General features: G+C 36.4%; 3 protein-coding genes, 1 long non-coding RNA gene and 1 pseudogene across 5 annotated transcripts in view; all 5 read left to right on the top strand.

Annotated features, from left to right (window-relative positions):
• Nucleotides 1-3,521, top strand: part of LOC113272311 (cytochrome P450 71A9-like) — a 34,647-nt gene extending 31,126 nt beyond the window's left edge. The window contains exons 2-4 of the mRNA XM_026522164.1: nucleotides 1,663-2,457; nucleotides 2,531-2,898; nucleotides 3,231-3,521. Of these exons, the coding sequence (XP_026377949.1) occupies nucleotides 1,663-2,457; nucleotides 2,531-2,898; nucleotides 3,231-3,486 (1,419 nt within the window). The 3' untranslated portion in view covers nucleotides 3,487-3,521. The remainder of the gene's footprint in view (nucleotides 1-1,662; nucleotides 2,458-2,530; nucleotides 2,899-3,230) is intronic.
• Nucleotides 3,522-4,629: 1,108 nt separating this feature from the next.
• Nucleotides 4,630-6,312, top strand: LOC113272310 (cytochrome P450 71A9-like). Its single transcript, XM_026522163.1, has 2 exons — nucleotides 4,630-5,625; nucleotides 5,701-6,312. The coding sequence occupies exons 1-2, from the start codon at nucleotides 4,945-4,947 to the stop codon at nucleotides 6,310-6,312; spliced, it is 1,293 nt and encodes a 430-aa protein (XP_026377948.1). The 5' UTR covers nucleotides 4,630-4,944.
• Nucleotides 6,313-11,077: 4,765 nt separating this feature from the next.
• On the top strand, nucleotides 11,078-13,245 carry LOC113272309 (annotated as a pseudogene).
• A 4,841-nt stretch (nucleotides 13,246-18,086) lies between these two features.
• On the top strand, nucleotides 18,087-21,426 carry LOC113273713. Of its 2 annotated transcripts, none has more exons than XR_003322563.1 (7): nucleotides 18,087-18,124; nucleotides 18,883-18,956; nucleotides 19,346-19,463; nucleotides 19,729-19,869; nucleotides 20,161-20,239; nucleotides 20,718-20,892; nucleotides 21,365-21,426. It is a non-coding gene; the product is annotated as an uncharacterized LOC113273713 (long non-coding RNA). The 2 variants fall into 2 exon arrangements; XR_003322564.1 differs by having other exon boundaries at nucleotides 19,323-19,463.
• A 715-nt stretch (nucleotides 21,427-22,141) lies between these two features.
• Nucleotides 22,142-22,867, top strand: LOC113272308 (cytochrome P450 71A9-like). Its single transcript, XM_026522161.1, has one exon. It carries the CDS (start codon nucleotides 22,142-22,144, stop codon nucleotides 22,865-22,867), a length of 726 nt encoding a protein of 241 aa, XP_026377946.1.
• The last annotated feature ends 447 nt before the right edge of the window (nucleotides 22,868-23,314 follow it).

The raw sequence follows: 23,314 nt of genomic DNA, 5'->3' as shown, positions 1-23,314 counted from the left end.
CATAGAACATATAGAGATGTTTTATCACTCAGAATGGTGAAAGATCTGAAAGAGGTGGATTTGATCCTATGTTCATAAAAAACCTATGTGGATGTTAATATTAGTATGTCCATCTTTTTATATCCTGTTCTAAAGAATGTTTATTTGGTATGTTAATTTGATTGTTGATTAGTTAATGGATAATCCCGTTACCACCCATGTTTAGAATCTCAATTCTCAATATATAACTCCCAAAATTAAATTAGTGGTGAGATTAAAATATTACGTGCACATTTGTTGGAAAGTATGTATAAAATCGGACTCGTAAAAATTTTTCCTTTTATCCTACCATGGCAGGAGTAGGACATCAAAGATTGGATTTCTGGGTCTGGGCTTAGGGGAAAGCGTTTAGCATAGCCCAAACAATTGATCGACTCCTCACTCCAAAGCTAACGAGTCTTTTTTTTTTTTTTTTTTTTTTTTTTTTTTTTTTTTTTTTTTTTTTTTTTTTTTTTTATGAATACCAAAGCTAATGAGTCCTTGATAAAGAAGAGGCAAAAGAGCCATTTAGCCTCAAATTCCTATGTACAAGAGAAGAGACGAGACGAGACGAGATGAGAGACAGAGAGTAGTACTAGTAGATAAACTGAAAGGGGAGGAAACAGATAATAGTCTGATGTCCCCATCTCGTGGGGCTATGTCCTATGAATTTCCTTACACATCCTATAATACAATTGTGTAAGCATATTTTCGATCACCATTTCACGTTTACTTGTTGTCGAGAAGGATTAGGGTCAATCTCTGGTTGCTTGTTGCCTGTATTGACTGAAAATTCAGAGTTCATTATAATGCAGATTTGCGTCGTTTTAGTTAAGACACGGGTTATATATTGGTCATGTGGTAAATTTTGAGTCATGCATTTCATAGTAGTGGTAACTTTTCAGCTGTGATGTATATTCTATCCGATTTAAGGTCGCCTAGCAAATTTGTGCGGCGAGAGAAAAATTTGAACCAAATGACATATTTTGATTCGTGATGTTAGATTTTGGATCACATAACATATTTTGGGTCATGAAGAGGAGTTTGGATCATAGTGGCACGATGCCTGGACTGGAGAAGTAATACTCATTTTGGGATAGTTAAAATAAGATCGTAACAGCCATGCTAATTAATAGTTTATCTAAGATTACTGAGTCCAAATTTTTATTATCGAAACATGAACTAGTCTAAGCTTAGGAGTCTATTTGTATTTGCAAAGATTAAACAAAGTATGGGTCATTTTAGTGCTTCGGTATTCAGATAAGAATCTATGCATCATTCAAAATGGTGATCTATATAAATAGAAGTCCTACCTTCTTATCGTTTCGTTTTCAGACCACTAATCCCATTCAAATTATAGGATTTACGTAGCCAATAGGGAAAGAAGACTCCGTATTATTTAATAAAAGTATCGATATTTTATAAAGTTCTGTGCTCATTGATACATCAGAGGATTGTACCCTCATCAACTACCTAGACCAAAAGCTAAAACAACCTTAAACAAGAGATAAACAAGATGATGGTGATGAACTACTTCTTATTGTTTCAAAACCAACAAACTGGAACAAAAGCTTTGTGCCTGGCGATCCTTTTACTTGTTTTAATAACTCCTTTGCTGGTATTGCTGAGAAGAAAGATCCGTAGAAGTTGAGACTACCTCTAGGTCCTAATAGACTCCCTCTCATTGGAAACCTGCACCAGTTTGGAGATCTGACATCTCAATCACTTCAGAAGCTTTCTAATAAATATGGACCTTTAATGTTTATCCAATTAGGCTCAGTGCCTGATTTGGTGATCTCATCAACAGATGTAGCTAAAGAGGTCTTCAAAAGTCATGATATTGTTTTTTCTGGCAGACCTGCTTTATATGCTGCAAAGAAGATCAATTATGGATGCACTGATATGACTTTTTCTCCTTATGGTGAGTACTGGAGAGAAATTAGAAAAATATCTATACTAGAACTGTCGAGTCCAAAGAGAGTTGCATCGTTTCGATCTGTAAGGGAGGAGGAAGTGTCCATCTTCATAGATTTGATCCGCAAATCTTCTGCGTCTATGGTTCCCATAAATCTAACCGAGATGTCATTTTCTATCATAAATGATGTTATTTGCCGAACTGCTTTTGGTAAAAAATTCGGGCAGGGAGGAGGTAAGCTTCGCAGGATTCTTCAAGTAACCCAGGACCTGGTTGCTGGAGCAGTCACTGCAGATATCTTCCCATGGATGGGTTGGATCCACAAGTTCGATGGAGTAGACGCAAAAATAGAGGATAATTTTCAGCAGTTAGACAGTTTTTATGAGAGCATAATAGATGAACACCTTGAGCCCCAGAGACCCATCCCTGAATTCGAAGATTTTGTCGATGTTCTGCTTCAGCTTCAGAAGGACCCTAATCAAAGTATCTCCTTTGGTAGAGATCAAATTAAAGGACTTCTCACGGTATGTAAAACTTCTCGTGGTAATTTATTCGGTATTTAAATGTTATGTTTATTAATATGAGTTCTAATTACAGGACATGTTCATTGCTGGAACTGATACATCTTCTGCCACACTTGTCTGGACAATGGCCGAACTAGTTAGGAATCCATCAGTGATGGAAAGAGTACAGGAGGAAGTGAGAAGAATCCTTGGAAAGAAGGAGTTCGTAGAAGAAAGTGATCTTCCCAAACTGAACTACTTGAAGTTAGTGGTGAAGGAGACGTTGCGGCTTCATCCTCCGGCGCCCTTACTAGTCCCTAGGGAAACTACAGATGACTGCATAATAAATGGGTACGACATCCCAGCGAAAACGAGGGTGTTCTATAATGCTAAAGCCATTGCAACAGACCCAAAATTTTGGGAAGACCCAGAGGATTTCAGACCAGAAAGATTCATAACTAAGAACATAGATTTTACGGAAAATGGGTCATTTGTCCAAATATTTTTAAATCACGGTTCAAATGGACGAGTAAAAAATAGTTTGGGTGAAATGGCCAAAAAAAGAAAATAGTAAGGATGAAACCAGTTTCATCGTAGCTTAAATTTAAAAAATAGCAAGGATGAAACCGAATACATCCTGTGTAAATTAAAAATAAGTAAAAATATTTGAAAATGGACACGATGAAACTGGTTACATCCTACCTATTTTTACATTTTTTTTCCATTTAAACAGTATCAAAATCTAACTGTCCATTTCACCCAAGAATTATTGATTTTGGTCTTTTTAACCAATTTTGTGTAGATTTTAAAGGGCAAGACTTTGAGATGGTACCATTTGGGATTGGACGGAGGGGTTGTCCTGGTATTAACTCAGCTTTGGTCATAATTGAACTCGTTCTTGCAAATCTTGTGTACTGTTTCGAGTGGGAATTGGCCGTTGGAGTAAAAAAAGAAGAAATGGATATGCAAGAAACGCCCGGGATCGTAGTACACAAGAAGTTCCCACTCTTATTGGTCGCTGCCGCTGCAACTGTATACCCAAGTGCTTAAGAAGTTGGAATGCTGGGAAGCAGCTCACCGATCGAGTGATGCCCAATTAAAAAGATTTTTCAACTTGCTTTTATTTGGAAGATTGCTTGAGTTATTTTAGTACCCAACGAAGTTGGAAGAAGAAGTTTCTACTTGTTTATATCATGTTTTCTCTGTAGAAGTTTCTACTCATGCTGCTGTAACCATTTTGATGAGTGATAGGGTCATTGTATGCAATAAGTTCTCTTAGTTCTGAAGTGATTTTCTTGACATTGATAAACTGAGTTTGCTCAGGATACAAATTATGCATAAGTATTTCAAATCTCCATATTCAATTGAGAAAGTAAGATGGTTTAAATATGGATTCCAAGGATGCAGCATGAAAATATCCCCTGCCTAAGGACATTAATCATTTCATGATGAAATTCAAACTGTAATTAAAACATGCAGCCCCCACACCGTCTAAGATTGGATTTCTGGGTTTAGGGGAAGGCCCAAAAGCATTGACTGACTGATGAAAGAACCTATGTTGCCTCAAATTCCCATTAACACGAGCGATAAACTGAAAGGAAACTCTTTTGCTATATGGACCGCTGTTTATAACCGCTAGTTGGAAGAACTCTTTTGCTATTGTCAACCTGAAATCATTTATTTAAGCAGTAAATAATCCTACAATTCACCGATGTACTCTCTCTTATTACTAGTGTCAACCAGGCAGGGGGAGTGCCCATATTGGAGAAGCAATTGTTGAAATTGTTAAAAGAACTCGTAACAGCTTGCCTAACCTTACTGAGTGTCAAAATTTCTTTTTATCCGTACATAAGCTAGTCAAAGGAGTCTATCTGTATTAAACAAAGTATGTCATTTTAGTGCTTCGGTATTCCGATAAGAATCTATGCATCATTGAAAATGAACTTGCAATTCCCACCAAATATAGTGGACTATATAAACAAAGTCCTATACCTTCTCGTATCCTTTCGTTTTCAGATTGTAACAGACCACTAACCCCATTGGAATCATAGGATTTAATAAAGATGGTTTCCAACAGCCAAATGGGAAAAGAAGACTTTGTATTTTTAAATAATATTTTAATAGTCTTTTAGTGCTCGTTAATACATTATAATTAGATGCATAAACAAGATTGTATATATCCGCACCAAAAACCTTAAACAAAAGCTAAAACATCCTTGAACCAGAGACAAAACAACCTTGAACAAGAGATCAACAAAATGATACATACTTATTATGAACTACTTCTTATTGTTTCAAGACCAAGAACCTGAAACTAAAGCTATCTGCCTCATAATTCTTTTACTTATTTTAGTAACTCGTTTGCTATTATTGCTGAGAAGAAAGAACGGTGGAAATTGGAGATTACCTCCAGGTCCTAGTAGGCTTCCTCTCATTGGAAACCTGCACCAGCTTGGCGACATGACTTCTCAATCACTATAAAAGCTTTCTAATAAATATGGAGATCTGATGTTTATCCAGATAGGCTCAGTGCCTGCTTTGGTGATCTCATCAACAGATGTAGCTAAAGAAGTCTTCAAAAACCATGATATTGTGTTTTCTGGAAGACCTGCTTTATATGCTGCCCACAAGCTCTTATATGGGTGCACCGATATAACTTTTTCTCCTTATGGTGAGTACTGGAGAACAATCAGAAAGTTATCAATATCGGAACTTTTGAGTCCAAAGAGAGTTGCATCATTTCGAGATGTTAGGGAAGAGGAAGTGTCTATTGTCATGGATTTCGTCCGCAAAGCTTCTGCTTCTATGGCTCCCATTAATGTAACTGAGATGTCATGTTCTATCATAAACGACGTTATCTGTCGAACTGCCTTTGGTAGAAAATTTGGACAGGGAGGAGGTAAGCTTCGAAGAATTCTTCAAGTAACCCAAGAAATGGTTGGTGGAGCCAGGACTGCCGATATCTTCCCATGGATGAGTTGGATCCACAGGTTCGATGGAGTTGACACACAATTAAAGGACAGTATTGAGGAATTAGATAATTTTTATGAGAGCATAATAGGTGAACACCTCGAACCCCAGAGACCAAACCCTGAATACGAAGATTTTGTCGATGTTCTGCTTCGCCTTCAGAAGGACCCTGATCAGAGTATCTCCTTCAGTAGATATCAAATTAAAGGAATCCTCACGGTATGAGAAACTTCTCGTGGTTCAGTATTTAAATGTTCTTATTCCTATGTTTATTAATATGAGTTTTATTTACAGGACATGTTCATTGCTGGAACTGATACATCTTCTGCGACAATTGCATGGACAATGACTGAACTAGTCAGGAATCCAGCAGTGATGAAAAGAATACAAGAGGAAATGAGAAAAATCCTTGGCAATAAAGCGTTAGTTGAAGAAACTGATCTTACCAAACTGAACTACCTGAAGTTAGTGGTAAAAGAAACACTGCGGCTTCATCCTCCTGCACCATTGCTAGTTCCAAGGGAAACTACAGATAGCTGCATAATAAATGGGTACTACATCCCAGCGAAAACGAGGGTGTTTTTTAATGCAAAAGCCATCGCAACAGACCCTAAGTTTTGGGACGATCCAGAAGAGTTCCGACCAGAAAGATTCATAACTAAGAATATAGAATTTAAAGGACAAGACTTTGAGATGGTACCATTTGGGATTGGACGGAGAAGTTTCCCTGCTATTAACTCAGCTTTGGTCATAATTGAACTTGTTCTTGCAAATCTTCTGTATGGTTTAGAGTGGGAATTGCCCCTTGGGTTGAAAAAGGAAGAAATCAATATGCAAGAAGCTCCTGGGATCACAGTTCACAAGAAGTTTCCACTCTTCTTGGTAGCCGCTACTGCTACTGCATGAGAAGAAGGGATACTCTGAAGCAGCTTGGTGATCTGTAAATATATGTAAAACGGATGAGGTAACTTGGTATTTGCTAGTTTTTTGTTTTCTCAATAAGGCTTGCTAAACTATTTCTGTATACTGGTTTTTTCTTAACAAAGGAACAAACTTATATTAAACATTCAAATATGTTAAATCGTGATTTATGTGAGAAACTAACATTTCAGGTGGATGAAACCACCATTCCCCACATAAATTTTGTTCACGAGCTGCCTTAGCTAAACCATCTGCAGCTTTATTACAGTTTCTATATACAAACACACAAGACCACACCGGATTTACATTACAAATATTCACACACTTTCTAAGTAAAGACATACTTTGCCAAGGAGGAAGACCAGATTGTTGCTGTAAATAAGAACTTATAACAAGATTATTTGTTTCATATATAACATGAGACCAACCATTAACTGTTGCCATTTCCATAGCTTCCAACAAAGCCCAAGCTTCAACCTGATGAATATTGATTGCTCTTTTTACTGTTGCCCTTCCCAGAACATATGCTCCTACATGATTTCGAATTATAATTCCAATACCAGCTAACAAGGAATTATTATTATAAGAATCATCAATATTATCTTCAAAAAATTCAGAGGAGGGGGTTTCCAACGAAGATTTAACTTAGAATTTGTTCTTAGAGAATGATTATGGTTCACAGCTGAAATGCCTAAATGATGATGAGCAATATAAGACTTTATATGATGAATGACTGTTCTGGGGTTGGGAGTAATACTGTCAAACACAATTCTACACATATGCTTCCAAATGAAATGGATTATGCAAACAATAAGGTGGATATAATCAACTGACTGGTGGATACTAATATGAGAATCCTTGCAATGCCAATTCTGAATCCAGGCTAGAAAAGAAGATTGCTGCAGTAAAGAAGTATACATCTGAGGAAAGAAATAATTTCATATTGCTTGAGCAAATGGACAATGCAGCAACATATGATCCAAGTCTTCAACCTGACTAGTATTGCAAAGCACACATTGTTGATGAGAAATATCCATATGTTTAAACAGCCTTGTTTTGACAGGGAGAGCATTGTGAATACCTTTCCATAAAAAGAGTTGAAACTTATAAGGTATTTTCATCTTCCAAAATTTCAACCAAAATTGAGGTGTTAGTCCCATAAAAGCATCAGAAGACATATCTTTTTCACAAAGCAACTTATAAGTTGAAGCAGTGGTAAAAAACCCAATAGCAGTAAACGACCAAACTATAGTATCTTGTTGATCTAATTGAATGGGAATGGTAAGGATTGCATTCACCTGATCTGGTTGAAACAATTGTCGAAGAAGAGAAATATTCCATTGTGCAGTATGAGAATCAATGAGTTCGGAAACCCATTGATAAGTATGAATATTCAGATCACCCCATTCTTGGATAGAAGATCGCATATTAGGGATCCAACTAAGACTTCCATATGTTGATGCTAGTACCATTCCCTACTTGCCATTTAGCATACTTCAAAACAATATTGAGACCAAGACAGATACTTTGCCAAATCCAGCTAGAGTTAGTATTTGTGGAGGTGCAAAAAATTGTAAATCATTAAAAGGGAAATATCTACCTTTTAAGATTTTAGCCCATAACTCATCTTGATTGTGAATTAGCTTCCAAGCTAACTTTGCAAGAAAAGCTAGATTATATTTGCTTAATCTTTTAAGACCTAAACCACCAAGCCTTTTAGGAAAATAAGCTATCTCCCAAGGAAACAATTGTTGAGATTTGTGATTACCAAAGTTGTTTCTCCAATAAGATCTCTGAATTTTGTCCATTGCATGAATAGTAGTTTCCGGCAACTTAAAGACCTGCATCTGATACATTCCCATAGTACTTAGAACAACATTAACTTGAGTAGTTCTACCTGCTTGATTGATGATTTTTCTGTGCCAGCCTTGTAATCTATTATACATATTATCTAAAATACCTTGACAATTTTTATGCCTTGATCTATGCATCAAAAGAGGAATTCCTAAATGTTTTTCTCCAAGTCGCATCACTCTCATATTAAGCATGCCAGAAATATTAGAGTTACAAGTAGTTGAAGTGTGCTTACCAAAGAAAATAGTCGATTTCTTCATGTTAATAACCTGACCAGAAGCTTGCCCAAAAATAAGAAGTAACTGTTGAAGATGAATTATCTGAGAAGGAGTAGCCTGGAAAAACAATAAGCAATCATCTGCAAAAAATAGATGACTAATTGCAGGACAATGCTTATTAATTTTAATCCCTTAAAGTTGACCTGAATCAACATTATGCTGTAAAAGTCTAGAAAAAGCTTTCATGACAAACAAGAACAAATAAGGGGACAAAGGGTCTCCCTGACGGATACCACGAGTTGGAGAAAAAGTAAGACTAGGTAATCCATTGATGAGTAAAGAGACATTTGTAGTGGAGATACACTGATCAATCAGAATAATCCAATCATCATGAAATCCCAACTGGCAAAAAATCAGAAGTAAAAAAGACCACTCTACCCTGTCGAAAGCTTTCGACATGTCCAATTTCCAACCTACCAGGGCTCACTTTATTTTTTTAAGTTTCATACTATGAAGAACCTCATGAGCAATAATGACATTGTCATGGATATGTCTGCGAGACACATAAGAAGATTGGGTAGGAGAGATAATGTTTGCTAGTAAAGGCTTCAACCGGTTAGCTAAATTTTTTGAGATTATTTTATAGCTAACATTACACAGACTAATAGGCCTATAGTCTGGTGGGGTTTGAGGATGCTGGATTTTGGGAATCAAAACCTGATAAGTGTGATTAATGGCTTTGAGCATGTGTTTGTAGGTAAAGAAGTGTTGAACCATGGAGATTACCTCGGAGCTTACAGTATCCCAGCACTGTTGATAAAAGGCTTCCTGAAATCCATCATTACCAGGTGAAGCCCAAGGTTTGATTTGGAAGACTACCTCTTTGATTTATTGAGCATCTGGAACTTGAATAAGACAATTATTCCGCGCTTCAGAAATGCAAGGATTAAAAAGCCGCTGAATATCCTGTTGAACAAGAGGCTTAGAAGAAGTAGAGATATTAGTAAAGTGGTTAAGAAAAATATCTTCAATCTCACTTCTTGAGTCATACCAAATGTCTAAAGGTCCTTTAATTGCATGAATATGAGATCTTATTTTGTTAAAATTATCCATAGAATGAAAGTATGCGGTGTTTCTATCAGCTTCAAGAAATTTACTACCTGCTTGTTGCATGAAGTACTCTTTCTGAATAGTAAGCCAATGTTACAAGGAATTACTTCACTGTGTAACTTTAGAATGATGAGAAGGCAGAAGTAATAACCAAAGTAGGAGCTCTTCGATATCTCTTCTTAGTACTACTAGTACTAGCACCGTCACTAGTAACAATTGAAGAAGGTCGAAACTGATTATTATGCGAAGACGAAGCACCAGTGTCAGAGTATGTTGCAGAAAAGATAGAAAGACACATACCATCAAACGGTCTTGGCTGCTCTTGAGTATTAGGCATCCTCAATCTTGATCTACGCTGAGTACCATGTTGTAGAAATAGTTGAGCTTCTTGAAGAGGATTTCTCTGAGGAGGCAAAATAGGTTCAACAAAACCAAAGCCTCTGACTATATCTTCCATTTCATGTCTCCTGTGATTCATGCCAGCATAATCAATTTCCTCATGATTAGCAACCTTACAATCAGGACAAAGATGATAAGGTTGTTTTTCATAAAAGAAACCAATCCATCTAGTAACTCCCGCAACATTTGCAGCAGTAACACCAGTTATCAGAGGGGTATTGACATTGATTAATACTAGGGCTCTATATTTTGAAGAATTTGGAGGATTAACACCATCAGGTTCAACAACTCTTACCTCACCAATAATATTGCCAAGCATTCGCAGGATATCACCAATAATATTGCCAAGCATTGAAGATTTTAATCTGCCATTAAGAGGAAAACAAGATCGAGTAGTACCAGACAATGCCACATCTAATAAAAACAGGAAAACCCAAATTAGGGTTAAAAAAGAGGAAAAAAAGAGCAAGAATTAAATTGAATTAAAAAGAAAACTGACAGGGATTGAAGAAGGAAAAGCCAAAAAAGAATTAAAAGAGAAAGTAATTGCAGATCAAAAAAACGGAAAAGAAATCAAGGTTGACTAAGGGTTTGAATTTCACTTGACCATATCTCTTTCTTTCAAGTGCCTAAACGGAGGAGACTTGTACTGTATACCGGTTGTTGTTGTTATAGATATGACAACTAGCCAGATGTTATTCTGCATTGCTTTGTATATCTCCGCGTCCATTGTTGTTAAAAAAGAAGCATCTTTTAACAGTAACACATAGTGAACCATATGTGCTCATGGAATTTGTGGTTGGGTCGTGGCCTTACTTGTGTGATAACCATAGCTACTTGAGTCAAACCATTTGACGTGAGTCCTGATGCCCCATCTCGTGGGGTTAAATCCTGTGAAATTTGTAATACCTACAAATTCTCGATTACCGTTGCAAGGTTTTGTCGAGAATTGGCTTGTTGAAACAAATCTCCGTGGGACTTTGGGAGGATTTCATCCCAATTGGCTTCTACGGACTACATTTCTCTTAAAGATAAAGTTGGCAATCATTTACTTGTGGACATGGACTCTCTTTGGAAACCTGGCAAGGGGGCCAAGATCTTCTAATCTTAAGATGTCGCTCTTCATTTTATCCCACATTTTATGTTTAGCCCTGAGCAATGTTCTGAATCGCAAAAGTTTAATACCTGAAGGAAAAAAAATCGTCCAATTTGTTTCAGTGAGAGCTAGCAACGGAGGAGGTGTCATGTGATGAAGTGATGATACATGCTGATCAACAGCTGTCCCGCCAATTCCATGCTTCATCATCTAGTGATTAATAATTTATATGTTTTTATATATTAATTGTTGATGGAAGTTTGCACAAATGAGCCACCATATATGACGGCGGACGCAAACGAACTCCCACCACCTTTTCTCGTCTTTCCTTGTCTGCCATGTTTAATTGTGATTCAAGTATTTTAAATCAACCCTTTTGGTTTAATTTCTCTCTAGTGATCCTTATTTAGTTTAATTTTATGGTGTGTTTTAGTTTTAATTATTTTGGTTGATGGGTTTGTATGCTGTTTGAAAAAGGGAAATTTAGTATTCCTTGGGTGAAGTTTGATTGAAAGCCATTTATGATTTGCCCCGTTCTTCTTCTGTTAGTTAGGCGTTTTGCTAAATGATATTTCAAGTAGAAGAAAACAAAATGGTGAACTACTTCTTATTGTTTGAATACCAACTACGTAGAGCAAAAGCTTCTTGCACTCTGATCCTTTTGCTTGTTTTATTAACACTATCTTTGCTGGTATTGTTGAGAAGAAAGAAGCGTCGAAGTTGGAGATTACCTCCTGGTCCTAATAGGCTTCCTCTCATTGGAAACCTTCACCAGCTTGGCGACATGACAGCTCAATCACTTCAGAAGCTTTCTAATAAATATGGACCTTTGATGTTTATCCAAATAGGCTCACTTCCTGCTGTGGTGATCTCATCAACAGATGTAGCTAAAGTAGTCTTCAGAACTCATGATATTGTGTTTTCTGGTAGACCTGCATTCTATGGTCCAAAGAAGATCTTTTATGGGTGCACTGATATTGCTTTTTCTCCGTATGGTGAGTACTAGAGAGAGATCAGAAAAATATCAATATCAGAACTGTTGAGTCCAAATAGAGTTGCATCGTTTCGAGATGTGAGGGAAAAGGAAGTATCTATTGTCATCGATCTCGTTCGCCAATCTTCTGCACCTATGGTTCCCATAAATTTTACCGAGATATCCTTTTGTGTCATAAATGATGTAATATGTCGAACTGCCTTCGGTAGAAAATTTGAACAGGGAGGTGGTAAGCTTTGTAGAATTCTTCAAGTAACCCAGGAAATGATTGCTGGAGCCATGACCGCAGATATCTTCCCGTGGATGGGTTGGATCCACAGGTTTGACGGGGTAAACACAAAACTAGAGGATAATTTCCAGCAACTAGACAATTTTTATGAGAGCATAATAGATGAACACCTCGAACCCCAGAGACCCAGACCTGAATTTGAAGATTTTGTAGATATTCTGCTCCGGCTTCAGAAGGACCCTGGTCAGAGTATTTCCTTCGGTAGAGATCAAATTAAGGGAATCCTCACGGTATGTAAACTTTCCCTTAATTTAAGAGACCAAATTTGTTCTTATGTTGGCTTAATCTGTATGGGGTTGCTAGTTTATTAATTTTGAATGTGCTCTAATTATAGGACATTTTTATTGCTGGAACCGATGCGTCTTCTTCGACAATTATTTGGGCAATGACAGAACTAGTTAGGAATCAAGCAGTGATGGAAATAGTACAAGAGGAAGTGAGAAGAATTGCTGGAAATAAGAATGTTGTAGAAGAAATTGATCTTCCCAAATTGGACTACTTGAAGTTAGTGGTGAAAGAGACGTTGCGGCTTCATCCTCCAGCGCCATTACTTCTTCCAAGGAATACTACGGATAACTGCATAATAAATGGGTACGACATCCCAGCAAAAACAATGGTGTTATTTAATGCAAAAGCCATTGCAATGGACCCTAAGTTTTGGCAAAACCCAGAGGAGTTTCGACCAGAAAGATTTAGAACTAAGAAAATAGATTTTAAAGGGCAAGACTTTGAGATGGTACCATTTGGGATTGGACGGAGGGGTTGCCCTGCTATAAACTCTGTTTTGGTTATAATTGAACTTTTTCTTGTAAATATTCTGTATTCTTTTGAGTGGGAATTCCCCCCAGGAATGAAAAAGGAAGATATTGATATGCAAGAAGCTCCAGGGATCGCAGTGCACAAGAAGGTTCCACTTTTCTTGGTCGCTGCTACAGCAAATATGTACCCAAATGCATAAGAAGTTGGGATGTTGGGAAGCAGCTCACCGAAGGCGTTGCTCGGGTGATGCCCAAATAAAGATGCTTCTATAATGAATGAGTTAATATTAATATCATATGAAATTTGAAGAAGAAGTTTCTATTTGCTAATATCTGTTTTTTCTCAATAAGGCTTACTACCGGAACCAAACCTTTCTACGTAGTAATTTCCTTTCCACGCTCTACTTAGCGCACCCAAAATAAAAATGATAATATTATATCTTGCTACATTCTGATTTTCCTTCTTTGGCTAGTAGAAAAATATAGGCTGGTCAGCCAAGAAGGAACAACTTGATATTGGGCGAAATTCTGTCCTTTCTACTCGTGCCGTAGAAAAGGCATTAGTCTTGGGCATATGATTCATTTTTAGAACTTTATGATACGACTTGAATTTTCTAGGCTGGTCATGGGTGTTTTCCTAAATTCTTTTTTTGATATTGGGCGTTACCGGCGTTCTAAAAGTTTATCACATTTCGATGATTTGGCTACTATTCCTGCGGCTGTTGTGTGGGTCCTTTGAGAGAACGTAACAAAACGTACTTTCAAGCAAGAGTATGCTTTTAGAACTGAGCTTTGAGGTGAGATCTATGTAGGGAGCTGAGTCTAGGAGTTTAGGTCCTCTAGGACTAGTGGACGGACCTATTTTATTTTGATGGTTCTCTATCCAACTTACCTATACAGGTGTACGTGCACACAGCACAGGTTTCCTCTTCGTAACATTATATATTCTCTTGAATACAAACTTCTACAAAAGAAGAACCCTAGCGTAAACCGTTGATAGGAAGATGGATTTGGGTAAAAAGGAGAAAGAGGATGAGACAATCGAGATAAGAATAGAAGGAGGAAAAGAAGAGGAAGACGAAGAGAAGAAGAATATCAAAACCTCGGGCATTAATGAGTTCAAGCAATTTGATATCATCCCGAAAGCGTCCTATAAAGATGACTCAATATTTAGTGATCATTCTTACTACAAAGATGAACCTCAAACAGACTACCAGATTCAATCTTTGTCAGGGTTTACGAGGGAAGAAAAGATCTTTTAAAAGCTGTAATTATCCTAATGAACCACCCAAACTTCATTATCGAACTATTGGTCTGAGGTTTAAGACAATATATTTCCCTTTACCTCTAACTTGTTGGGATCCATGTCAATCTACTGTTTTACAAGTTTTAGTTGCGATTTATCAAAATCTGATTTTTAGTACAAGACTGATCAATCTTAAGGGAGACATTGCTGCTTATAAAGAGAGAATAGATTATTGGGATGTTGATGATAGCAGCTTTAGGAAAAGCTATTATACGTGGCGTCGGAATAATATGAGTATTTTTGTGTCAAGTTGTACGAATATGGTGGCTGTTCTAAAGAATCCACCCAAGGGTTTTGAGGAATTCGTTGCTCAACATTTTCGTGATCGAGCAAAAATTATTGTAAATGCTTGCTTAGATTACGACAGAACTTATAAACCTGCTAATCCTAAGAATACCTTGGAGTATTATGAGGCTGCTGCTACTACCACAGGCAATCCAACTAGAAGGGTGACAGATATTTTTTACGAAGAGATGAGTTGGACTTATGGGAGTCTTCTAAAGGCATTTATAAAGAATGGATCTGATTCATTGGAGAATTACAGAGTAGGTATGGATCCCAAGCTCAAGCAAGTGGGTTTTGTTTTTCTGATTTGTATTGTATTGGTGACTGTGATTATGTGGCCTGCCAAGAAATTTCATTGGTTTGGTTCTTGAAAGTTTATGCTTTTCCGGATCATTTGGAAAGTTTGTGTCATCAAATTCATAACTCAATGGGTTTATCTTGCCAATCTCTTGTGCTTACACATAACTGATGTTAAGCCAACTCCTGAAGACTCTGCTAGAAAGACTGCACACCAAGTCTCTTGACCTAGTTTTGTGTCAGATTCTAAAGCCTACATTATTGGCATACTCAGTCTTTGATTCTTTTACCAAATCTGTAACAGATTATTTGAAAGTGTTTAATATAAATTGAACCACTCTCTGCACATAGTTTGTGTGGAAGTATTCACCAAAAACTCTTTCCTAACTTGGTATCAGCCTGATCCAAGCCATCTTCCGCTCAAAACACCATAAAAAATTCATGGCAGAAACAACAAATACCCTAAGACAGGTGCAGATTCATCACCTTGTCACATTAAAACACACGGAAACAAATCATATCCTCTGGAAGGCACAGTTCAAACCAATCTTAAAAGGCTATGATCTCGGTGGATTTGTAGATGGAACAAAACAAGTTCCTGCAAAGACGTTACCTGAAAGTGAAGATATAAATCCTGCGTATATAGCTTATGAGCATCAGGATTCTCTCATAGTTGGATGTCTCAATTCAACTCCGACACCTGAAGTTTTAAGTAATGTAGCTCACCTAACAACTGCTAAGGATGTCTGGGATAAACTAGAATCCGAATATGCCCCAAAAACTTTTCATCATCAGATGAATCTGAAAAAGCAGCTGCACAGCATGTCAAAAGGTAACAAAACTCTCAAAATCTATTTGAATGATGCTAAATCTTTGTTTGCTCAATTGGAAGAATCTGGCTGTGCTGTAACAACAAATGAAAAGAAACAAACCATTAGTAATGACCTTAACCAAAGCTATGATCCTATTGTCACTGCTTTAAGCACTATTGAGGATATGCCCATAGATACCTTTTACTCTCATCTGAACACCTATGACATGCGCCAAGAGTCTCAATCAACAACAAACTACATGCATGGCCAGAGGGCTTGGCAAGGTTGGATCGTATAGGTACTTGCTATTTCCAGCACGCCAATATTTGGCTGGAGTTTTGTGTGTGCGCGTTCTTCACCGTAATCACACTTTATGTTCGGTGTTTAGGGTAAAGTTCTTATATCCTCTCTCGGTCTTATCATTCTAATGACCCCCTCTTTCTCCGGAGTTTCTTTGAACTATGTTTCACTGTGACTAATTCATTAGAGGATAAGTTAGATGATACCTGGTACAACATGAGTATCTTTTGGTTTCATACGAGTGTCAACAAATAATCGAGAAGATTTTTAAGTATTGCTTAATCTGTCAGCTCTCTAATTAACGTGCTTACTTGAATGAACCTTTTGTTTACAACAGCTCTATGCCTTTATACCATGCAGATAAAACTGTCCACCTCACAACACTTTCTACGACCTTTGGGTCAAACATTGGTTGTATCTGATTTTTTTTTTAACTTTTTTTTTTCCTGTAAATTCAAAACAAAAGCATCCTAAATAGACAGTACAGAAAATATTAGGTGCCCATCGGAGTTTGTGCTCCATAGCAGTGGCATGCAAACCATAGTCTGCCTATTGAAACCTCCCAAAAGGTACATGCCCTTATAGTTTAGACACACTTCTTAATGCATCTATTATGGCAGAAACTACATACCTGCTTGCTGCTACAACCACCTGCACTACAACAAAAACCTTGGAGTATAAGTTGACATCACAATTTTACGATCACATGAGTTCTACTTATGGTAGTCTTTTAAAGGCATTTATAAAGAATGGGTCTGATTCACTGGAGGATTTCAAGGTAGGTATGGATCCCGAGCTCAAGCAGTTCTGTTTTGCTTATTTGATTTGTATGGTGCTGTGCATTCCGGTTGTATTACTTGCCATGAAGTTTCATTGGTTTCATAACTTGACATAAGTTTCATGTGTTTGGTTGTAGAAATTTATGCTCCTCCGTATCATTTGCAAACCTCTCATGCTTGTACATAACTGAAGTCGACAACAAATTTACATGGCTTCTTTAAGGATGCAAACAAACACAGTCTTGAAAGATATCCGATCAATCAAATTTTCCACAAGGGGCAGAAGGCTTGGCAAGGTTGGATCGTATGGGTACATCCTTTTTCCTATACCAGCATAATTGCATACTTTACTTTATATTTGGTGTTTAGTAGAGTTCTAAGTTTTTGCACTTATCAAATTCTTTGGGCGTCGTATAATTTAGTGTTTATTACGCAAACTATTATCCTTCAGAGTATTGCTTAATCTGATGGCTTTTAAATTCAAAGGCATCCTCAACAGACAGTACAGCTAACATTAGGTGCACATCGGAGTTTGTGCTCCATAGCAGTGGCATGAATACCATAGTTTGCCTACTGAAGCCTCTCAATAGGATATGCAAACCACGATAACCATCTACCACTAGACTTCCCCCCTATAATTCAAAAAACTCTTCTTAATGCACCGAGCTGCTTTGGCTGGACTTGTAAAACATACTTACAATATTGTGAATGGAGGGTTTCTAAGTCCGGAGGAACTGGGACACTCTTAGATTGATGATTCACAATTTTATGATACTACTTGAATTTTCAAATTAGCAATCCAGTGAGTTATAAATTGTATATGGTGCGATTTTGATCAGGTGATAGACTTGTCACAGAACAAATTTTAAGCCACATAACAAGTTCTAGGGAACTTACCAAATTCTGGATCACATGACATATTTTGATTGTAGTGGTAGACTTTGGGACAAAATTTTAGTTATGTGAAAAATACTATAACCCCCTACTATATGGGTTCAACACATAGAAACCCAACAAAATGGATCCTTCATTGTCAACTCCATTCTTTCACATTTTGATATTTCTAGGCCCAGAACTTTAATTTTTAGGGCTTGATAATAAAGTGACATTTTCATAATGTCAAATTTACCCTTTTCAATATATACAAGAGAAAAATCATAAGATCCATTCATTTCTTCATTTTCTTTCTCTCTCATCTCTCTCGCTCGGTTGCAGGTTGCAGAGAAAAAAGTTTCAGGGTTTGCTCTCTCTCTCAGACGAAGAAACAGGCCGAGAACACAATTTCTAATCGAAATTTCCAGTGAGTAATTATTTTATAACTTAGATCTGACCTTTACAAAAAAAGATCCTGATTATCTAAACATAAATTCGAAATCAACATCAATTATTCTTCGGAGATTCAATGAAAATTCATCAGCAGGAACTGAATATGAAGATTCTCGTAGAAAATCAAATCGAACAGGAAAAATTTCAATTCAATCGGTTGATTTCGTAATCTGATTTCATTTTTTCTGCAGAGATTTCGTTCTAATTTAGTTTTCTGTTTGAAGATTCATATAAAGTTTCTAGGTTTATATTCTTTCATTGATTTCATTTGCTTTTTTAGATCTGGAAGAATGATAGTAAATCATCTGCGTGTTTGTTATTAGAAGAAGAAGATCTGTTAGAAACGATGATAAATCGAAATTTTATTCTCGGTGTTTTGGAATTTTGGTGCATTTTTGGAGTTCATCCTGGTAATGATGTAGTTATTTAGAGATTTGAATGGATTTGATTCAATAGATAAAATAGTTGAGCATCAAATAATCTATGAATTCGAATCAGTCAAATATTATTTCAATTTTATTTTGAATCTGAAATTAAAGCTTGTGAATCTCAAGTTAAGGTTTCATCATCTCTTCTCAGTCTCCATTCAAGTCAGAAGTCTTCTATAATCTAATTAGTTATTGTTCATCTCTTTCATTTTTTTCAAGGTTTTTTAAGTTGGGATTTCCTCTTCTTTGTTGTTTTTCATGTATGTAATGATGTTTTAAACCTTAGGACTTACTTATTGTGCAGGTTCAACAATGGAACTATGAAGATCTTCAACAACAACAGAAATAAAGAAGATAACAACTAATCGTCATTCACAGGTGATTCAAAATCTGATTCTTCTTTTGCTTTGGAAACAACTAATGAAGAAGCTTTAATAGTAATAATTTTCATCTGGAGATTCGGTATCACCAACATCTGAAAATTCTGTTTTTGAGTTCTAAATGTTTGATGAATTGCGTTGTGTTTGGTTTTATTGATGTTTGTTAAATTTTTGTAATTTAAGGATACGAAATGTAGATGAAGTATTTGGATCTGGCATTTAGTATGTTTATTTACATATTCTCAGTTTTTACTAAACAAAATTGTTACAAAATGTGAAGAAGGACACACAAAACCTTTTTTGAGATCTTTACTTCTTTCAATTGCTAATAAACCCAGTATGTCCATCCTTCCATGTAATGAAGTTTTCTACACTTCCTTGATGCAGAACAACTTTGGGTACTGGAATCTGTACCTGGAGATGTAAATCCTGAAGAGAGTGATGGAGAAGTTGAGAAGGTTTTCCAGACCTTGCAAAGTTTACCCTCAGAAATCCCATCAAGAAAGTAAGAGTTATTCTCCTTCATTTTGTTGTACTTATGTATACTACAGTTTTCATTTGTGCAATTGGGAAGTTGATATATACATTCAACTACACTACCATATATATGGATCCACTGTAAAGGTGGACGACTTTTGGAGTTCATGAACTGCCAGTGAACAACACATTTGGAAGTGTTTTCTTCTTTCATGGAAAATCATACCTTCGTAAGAGAATTGACGTTAGTAGATCAACTATCTAACATGTCATATTATGTTTCTAAAACTCAGGTGGCTTGTAGATTACATGATGGAGCTTGGGTTCTTCAAATCACTTTCCCAGTGGGTTGGCAATAACCTTATGAAATCTGGGGACCATGAAACATGGGCTTTTGATCTCCAAGGTGCTGTTGATATGTTCAATTCATACAGGTATGCCCGATTATCCTCATTAATCTGCTGGTATTAGCTCCTGTTTGTGCTTTATTATGGATGTGTAACTTTCAGTTACACAAGCTAAGTGGATGTGTAACTTCTAGTTACACAAGCTAAATATATGTGTAACTTCTAGTTACACATGCTAATTAGATGTGTAACTTTTACTTACACATACTGATTGAATACAACAGCTGAAGGTTTTTAATGCTTGGAAACAACTTATTCATGATTAAACCTAGGTAGTACTTGTCATCTTGTATAAGAACTCCAATTTGAATGATTCAGGTTTCAGTTGGTGATATTGTGGTGACTCCAATTTGAATCAATCAATTTATTCCAATTTGTTCTTTTGAAGCTACTTCAGGTAACGTTTTTGTTTTGATTCAATATGATTGACTCATTTAGTAGTTCTATTTTCTTATTTAGTTTGATTAGGTTTTGATTCTTGTTTTGGTTGTTCTATTCAGGTTAGAGCAGAAAAATATAATTTTTCTGGAATCAATGAATTTTGAATCTAGGTACGTTTAGATTGTTGTTATTACTGTTGATGTTGTTGTTTTAGGTTCAATTTCTTGGTAATACTAGTTGAATCCAATCATCTAAAAACGATGAACTCTCATGATTACAATGGATTCAGTTATTGACTTGTATATGTAGATGATAAGATGAAATCTGATTGTTAAAACATCTGTAGATGTTGGGACTTACACATGCTTGTTTAGTTAGTTGATTATACATGCTTGTTTTATGACTTTTGGAGGCTGGCAGTATTGCTTTTGCATCTAGACTAGTTTGTGTATACAATGATTAGTTTGGCTGATATTTTTATGTTTCTTTTACAGGAAAATCAACACTTGTGGTGGTGTTGATGGTGGAGGTGCAGGTTTTGGAGGAGGATGAGGAGGCAGTGGTGGTACTGGATCAGATTTGGAAGATAATTTGTATTTGGAGTTAGTGGTGGTGTTTTGGTATGAAGCTGAGAGGTTTGGTATGGATGTTAGAGCTGTGTTAGACATTGTAAGTTGGATCTACTTTACATTCTGCTTGTCTTAGTAGTGGTGTTTTGGTATGGATGTGTAATTTTTAGTTACACAAGCTAAATAGATGTGTAAATTTCAGTTACACATGCTAATTAGATGTGTAACTTCTAGTTACACAAGCTAAATAGATGTGTAATTTCTAGTTACACATGCTAATTAGATGTGTAACCTTTACTTACACATACTTTGCTTTAGGTAACTTAGGCTTGCAAGTTCATGATAAATGGCATATTCCATATGCAGGTGTAACTCCTAGTTACATAAGCCATATGCATGTGTATCTCCTAGTTACACATGTTATATGCATGTGTAACTCTCAGTTACACAATTCAGATGCATGTGTAACTACTAGTTACTCTAGTCAGATGCTTGTGAAACTGAATATACATTGTTGTATGTACTGTTCATTTTGATCTTATAAATACTGATTGCTTGTTGTTATATTTCAGGTTTCAGATAACTTCATAAAAGCTAATTGCTTAAACGTGGTAATGATCTCGCTGGAACTGGAGTTGACGTTGAATACACAAGTCAGATGCATGTATAACTCTCAATTACACTAGATAGACACATATGTAACTCTCAATTACACTAGACAGATGTGTGTAAATTCTAGTTACACATGCTAAAAAATTGTTGTAAATGAATATTAAAGTAACACATGTATTTTTTTTTTGTGTTTTCTTTTTGATGTCTATTTTCTGCGTATATATACAAGTGTAACTTTGCATTACACATGTCACAAGGATGTGTAACTTTTGGTTACACTTGCCATATGCATGTGTAACTTCTATTTACACATTCGCAATGTACTTTAATAATTTCGGGCCTAGATTTAATAATTTCGGGCCTATATTTAAATTTTATTTAATTATGGACTTGACAATATACATAAGGGTATCAAGATCTTTTAATAATTCGGGACCTAGATTTAAACTTCTTTTAATTAAGGGTCTCATATTATGGGTTACCCATGGGTGGGGCCTGAGCATAATTTTCCCAAATTAATTAACATCTCTGCAGCGACATTTGCTGTCGTTTTCTGATAAGTATCAATTAAAATGGCACCGAAGACTTTTGTAATTCTAAATAGAAGTACCGATATTATGAAAGAGTGCTGTGCTCGTTGATATTGATTATATAATACTCCAACTAGCTTTACATATGATCCAAAAGAGATTGAATCCCCAACTAGCAACTAATCTCTCAAAGAAAAGAAGAAAAAAATGATTTTGAAGAACTACTTATTCTTTCAAGACCAACTACTTACAACAAAAACTTTCTGCCTAGTGATTCTTCTATTTGTTTTAATAACATTACCTTTGCTGGTATTGCTGAGAAGAAAGAATGGTGGAAGAGATCAAGGAGGTTGGAGATTACCTCCAGGTCCTAATAGGCTTCCTCTCATTGGAAACCTACACCAGCTGGGCGACATGACATCTCAATCACTTCAGAAGATTTCTAATAAATATGGACCTTTGATGTTTATCCAAATAGGCTCAGTTCCTTCTTTGGTGATCTCATCTACAGATGTAACAAAAGAAGTCTTCAGAGATCATGATATCGTGTTTTCTGGTAGACCTGCTTTGTATGCTGCCAACAAGCTGTTATATGGGTGCACTGATATAACATTTGCTCCTTATGGTGAGTACTGGAAAGAAATTAGAAAGATTTCAACAACACAACTGTTGAGTCCAGAAAGAGTTGCATCGTTTCGAGCTGTTAGGGAAGAGGAAGTGTCTATTTTCATTGATCTCATCCGCAAAGCTTCTACTTCTATGGTTCCCATTAATCTAACTGAGATGTCATTGTCTATCATAAACGATGTTATCTGTCGAACTGCTTTTGGTAAAAAATTCGTACATGGAGGTAAGCTTCGTCAAATTCTTCAAGTAACTCAAGCCATGGTTGCTGGAGCCAGGACTGCAGATATGTTCCCATGGATGAGTTAGATCCACCGGTTCGATGGAGTAGACACGCAATTAAAAGATAATTTTGAGCAATTAGACAAGTTTTATGAGAGCATAATAGATGAACACGTCGAACCCCGGAGACCTACACCGAAATCAGAATCTTCGATGTTTTGCTTCGGCTTCAGAAAGATCCTGGTCAAAGTATCTCCTTCAGTAGAGATCAAATTAAAGGGATCCTTACGGTATGCAATACTTCAACTTAGAATCTTTTCGGTTAATGTCTTATATTTGCTATCTCCTTGGAGTTGCTAGTTTATGCTGAATGGATTTTAATTACAGGACTTTTTTATTGCTGGAACCGATACATCTACTTCGACAATTGTGTGGGCAATGACGGAACTAATCAGGAATCCAACAATTGATCTTCCCAAACTGAACTACTTGAAACTTGTGGTAAAAGAGACGTTGCGGCTTCATCCTCCCGTA

This window comes from Papaver somniferum, chromosome 4 (assembly GCF_003573695.1).
Source record: "Papaver somniferum cultivar HN1 chromosome 4, ASM357369v1, whole genome shotgun sequence".
NCBI classification, from domain to species: Eukaryota; Viridiplantae; Streptophyta; class Magnoliopsida; order Ranunculales; family Papaveraceae; genus Papaver; species Papaver somniferum.
This window is presented reverse-complemented; position numbering and strand designations above follow the sequence as displayed.

What these genes read in the sequence shown, in the direction of transcription:
- LOC113272308 (XM_026522161.1), top strand. Translation starts at nt 22,142, where the DNA reads ATGATTTTGAAGAACTACTTATTCTTTCAAGACCAACTACTTACAACA.
- LOC113272310 (XM_026522163.1), top strand. Translation starts at nt 4,945, where the DNA reads ATGTTTATCCAGATAGGCTCAGTGCCTGCTTTGGTGATCTCATCAACA. An exon ending in AAATTAAAGGAATCCTCACG is followed by an intron (nt 5,626 to 5,700) that starts GTATGAGAAACT and finishes TTTTATTTACAG; the next exon opens with GACATGTTCATTGCTGGAAC.